General features: G+C 38.4%; 1 protein-coding gene across 1 annotated transcript in view; it reads right to left on the bottom strand.

The window, feature by feature from the left end:
* LOC106874139 (uncharacterized) overlaps positions 1–3589 on the bottom strand; it is a 26035-nt gene extending 22446 nt beyond the window's left edge. Inside the window, exon 1 of the mRNA XM_014921756.2 lies at positions 2131–3589. Coding sequence (XP_014777242.2) covers positions 2131–2267 — 137 coding nt within the window. The 5' untranslated portion in view covers positions 2268–3589. The remainder of the gene's footprint in view (positions 1–2130) is intronic.
* Between the last annotated feature and the right edge of the window lie 836 nt (positions 3590–4425).

Here is a 4425-nt window from a genome sequence, read left to right as displayed (position 1 = left end):
TATATATATATATATATATATATATATATATATATATATACACCCGTATATATATTTGTGCGTACGCGCGCACGCACACATACATACATGTAAATACATGCATACATATATACACATACATACACGTATACAGAGAGAGGGAGAAAGACAGAGAGAGACAAGACGAAAGCGCTAAGCATGTTTGAACGGGTAACGAGAGAGAGAGAGAGAGAGAGAGAGAGAGAGAGAGAGAGAGAGAGACAGAGAGAGAGATAGAGAGAGAGAGAGAGAAAGATTATTAATTAATGTGGAACAGAGAGAATGAGAGACAGACAGAAACAAAACAACAATGACGCACACACACACACACACACACACGCACATATATATGTGTGTGTGTGTGTGTGTGTGTATATACATGTCCATCCATCCATATATACATACATACATACATACATACATACACAAAACTAACAGGGACGCAGGTAAGCCAGTTAGATGCGAGAACTAATGCCGGCTCCGTGGAATTAACACTGAAGATTTCACCCACATTCTAAGTAGCTGTTCTAAAGCATTAATCACTGACGTCCGTAGAAAGGATAATTCCGAGGAGGCATGTAGATAAGAAGGACACGTGGAGGGTATAATCACACAAAATTCTAAAGAATACTGGCAGAATGTCTCTGTGGAAGACTGTCAGAAAATGCAAGATGCAAACACAACAGAACAGAGAGATAATGATCTGGGTAGGGCCGTCATAACAGCATTATGATCAATGCACTGGGCCTTCTAGTATTTATTTATTGATTGATAGCTATTCTCCGTACACAGAATTAAGCTCCTAGGCCCTTGAAATACCTGGGCAAATTTTCAGCGTGCCAATGCCAAAGGACAGCACTGGGTCTGAGAGAAAAACAAAAACTGTATGCGCTCTCGTTGAAATTAGTTTTGTAACAAATGTCAACATAGTGTTAAGGATTAGTAAAAACGAAACACATCTATGCCGAACTGGTGAGAGAGATCTACTGGTACTTCATTCACCTGGACAATAATTTTAGAGCTACACCAATAATTAAATGCTTGGTTACGTGATTAACTGCATTCAGTCCAATCTTGGGGTCGGGGGTTCTAAACACGAAAGACCAGCCCTATTTAGAAGATTGCAGCTACAAGCTGTGAAAGGTAGCATTGAAGTATATAAAAACCTGCATGAAGGTTTGCACATAATGAGATCCACATATGCAATGACATCAATGCCTGCATCCATGTGTACATACACGTATATATGCATACATGCGCACAAACATACATATGCACATGCATACATGGTATGTATATTTTTAGATATATATATATATGCCTACATGCAAACACATGTATGCATTCTTTTCTATCCGAGGGGTGTTCAACCCCATACTTACAGGCCGTTGTTTACCGCTTCGTTTCGAAACCCATCGTTGTTAACTTAAAAATATGTATGTGTATATACATATATCCATACACATACATACATGCATAATACATGTATATATCTATATCTGTATATATATATATATATATATATATATATATATATATATATATACACACATACACACGTACACACACACATCTATCTATGCATACATACAAACATACATAAGACTACCTAGTTTGATGTTGTCTAAATTCCAGTGAAAAGAAGACTTCTTTTGGGGGTTTAAAACCCGTTTCTGTCTCCGTTGGGGAGAAATTCGAAAAATAAAACGAAGAATGCACACACACACACACTTTGCTATAACATTAAAATAAAATGCATATAAATATATATACATATACAGGGTAGCCCCAAAGTAGGTTTACAGTTAGTTATCACGTAGGCACTTTAAATTTCTTTCAAAACATTTTATTACATTTAAATATCTATCTTACAAACTGAAAAGGGAGCTTGACAAAATTACCTAAATCAGCATAGAATAAAGGTGTCATATATTTTTTTTAATAATCAAGATCTAAACTGTTAATATATGAATGCGAAAAGAGATAGTTGAATAACTGTAAACCTACTTTTGGGTCACCTTGTATATATATATATATATATATATATATATATATATATATATATATATATATACACACACACACATATATTCCATTAACTGGTAGACGTACCTGATGAAACAGTGACAGGTGGTATCACAGTTGGTTGTAGCCAGAACATATCCAAGAGACGGAAACGACAATAAACACCAGAGCAATAAATACCCATAGCCAAGTCGATGGAGTGAATAATCCTTGAATCGGTGCATAGTCTTTTTAATTAAATCTATCAGCTTAGTGGTGCACTGATGATGCTGTACTGATTGTGTTGAGTGTTATGAAAATAAATTATTAATGATAATAATAATAATAATAATAATAGCAATAATAAATATGGTGTTGGCAATAATTCACTTCAAATTTTCAGGCAGTAACGGACGAAGTTGCGGGTGACGGGCTGATAGCAATCTCAATAGATGGTGGTATTCACAGTGTTTTTGAAACCAGTTGAAGAGATCAAATATTTAGTTGGCGTACGTGTGAATAAATTAAGGTGTATATCCTATATATATATGTGGAGAAAAAGAGAGTGAGAGCGAAAGAGTGCGAGAGATCGAGGAAGGGAGAGACGGTGTGGTAGATAGATAAATAGTTTTGTTATCGATAAAAATATAGAGATAGACAGATCTGGAGAGAGAGACGCAGAGAACGAGCTAAAAACAGAAAGGAAAACAAAGAGAATTTAAGGAAAAACAAGTTTGTGATTTTTAAGGTTAAATAAAAATTTAATAACAGTTTTAAAAAAACACTGAATGCCTTTATATCACTTGTTATTGTTTTTTGGTGGTTATATTGATTATTGTTATTTTGTTTAAAGTTTGGTTGATAATCCAAGAGATAATAAAGTAAATATTATAGATATCGGAATTGTAAACGAGCGTGTTACTCGAGCCTGTGTGTTTTCTGTTTCTGTGTCGATGCGGTGGAGGTTAGGACAGCCAGTGTCTCGGTATGTACCGTGCCAAGGCAAAATAGGAAGTAGTAGTCAGTTACTTTGGTCTGCTGGCTGTTGGATTTAGTTTTTTAAGCTCCAACGGTCAGTGGGTGACTTGAAGACCCTTTTCGTTCCGTTTCTTTCTTCTTGTCCTGCAAAACAACGTGAGCTGAGCTGCAGCTCGGCTTTTCTGTCCTTCTTTTCAAATCTTCAGCCGGTCGAAATCCACGTCAACAGCAGCAACAGCAACACCCCAACGTCGTCATAACAGATAAACGAAACAACCACATGTCCGAGCAATTGAAGCTAACGACGCTTAGTACTTACTTCCTGGGAATATTTACAATATAATATCATATAATCTATATATGTGGTTGGAGAGCACTTTGAGTCTTGGGGCAACCACAGCCTTTAAACAGAGGCGAATTAATGATATTTTAGCAGTTTTTATGGGACTGGTTTGTATTAGATGAGAATTGTTTGTGCACTTTGGTAACATTTCCTCTCTCTTACCATTCCCTGCCCTCAATGTACAAACTTACCCCCACCTGCATGTCAAGCCTTTAACCGAGCCTGTCTGCCTGCCTGCCTGACTGTTTGACGGCCTGCCTGCCTGCCTGCCTGCATTCTCGGGGAGTGCGGATGGTGGTGGTGGTGGGATGAGAGTTTGTATGAGGGGGGGGTATTAGGTGGTGGTGGTGGTGTGAGTTATTTCTCCCACTTCCTCTCTCGATCTCTTCCTGTGACAGTGGTTGGTTGGAGTGGATGTAGAGGGCGCTGGAGGTGGTGGTGATTCCTGTAGCGGTAACATTAATAGTAGTAGTAGTAGTAGTAGTAGTAGTGGTTGTGGTGGTGGTTGTGGTGATGGTGGTGGTAATGGTTACGATTACTGAAGTGATGGTATTGATGGCATTGGGAGTTTGGGATGCGCGTGCGTGTGCGTGTGTGTGTAAGAAGGCGGTGTTAATAATAGTAGTAGTAGTAGTAGTAGTAGTAGTAGTAGCGGTGCGTGCGGTAGCTGAGGTGGTGGTGGTGGTGGTGTAATGTGATGGCGGTTGATAGTTGGTGGCGGTGGGGGACGGCGTAAAAGAAGGTGGTGTCAGTAGTAGCAATATTAATAATAATAATAATAATAGTAGTAGTAGTAGTAGTAGTAGTAGTAGTAGTAGTAGTAGTAGTAATAGTCTCCGCCTTCTTATTAATATTGTAAGTATTAAATAAGTGTCGCCACCCCACCACAACCAGTAACACCACCAACACTACTACCACCTACTACTACTACTACTACTACTACTACTACTACTACTGCTGCTGCTGTTGCAACTACTACTACTACTACTACTACTACTACTACTACTACTACTGCTACTACTACTACTAGTACCACCACCACCACAACCACCACTACCACCACCACCACCACCACCACCACC

The sequence above is a fragment of the Octopus bimaculoides genome, chromosome 22, assembly GCF_001194135.2.
Source record: "Octopus bimaculoides isolate UCB-OBI-ISO-001 chromosome 22, ASM119413v2, whole genome shotgun sequence".
Lineage (NCBI taxonomy): Eukaryota > Metazoa > Mollusca > Cephalopoda > Octopoda > Octopodidae > Octopus > Octopus bimaculoides.
This window is presented reverse-complemented; position numbering and strand designations above follow the sequence as displayed.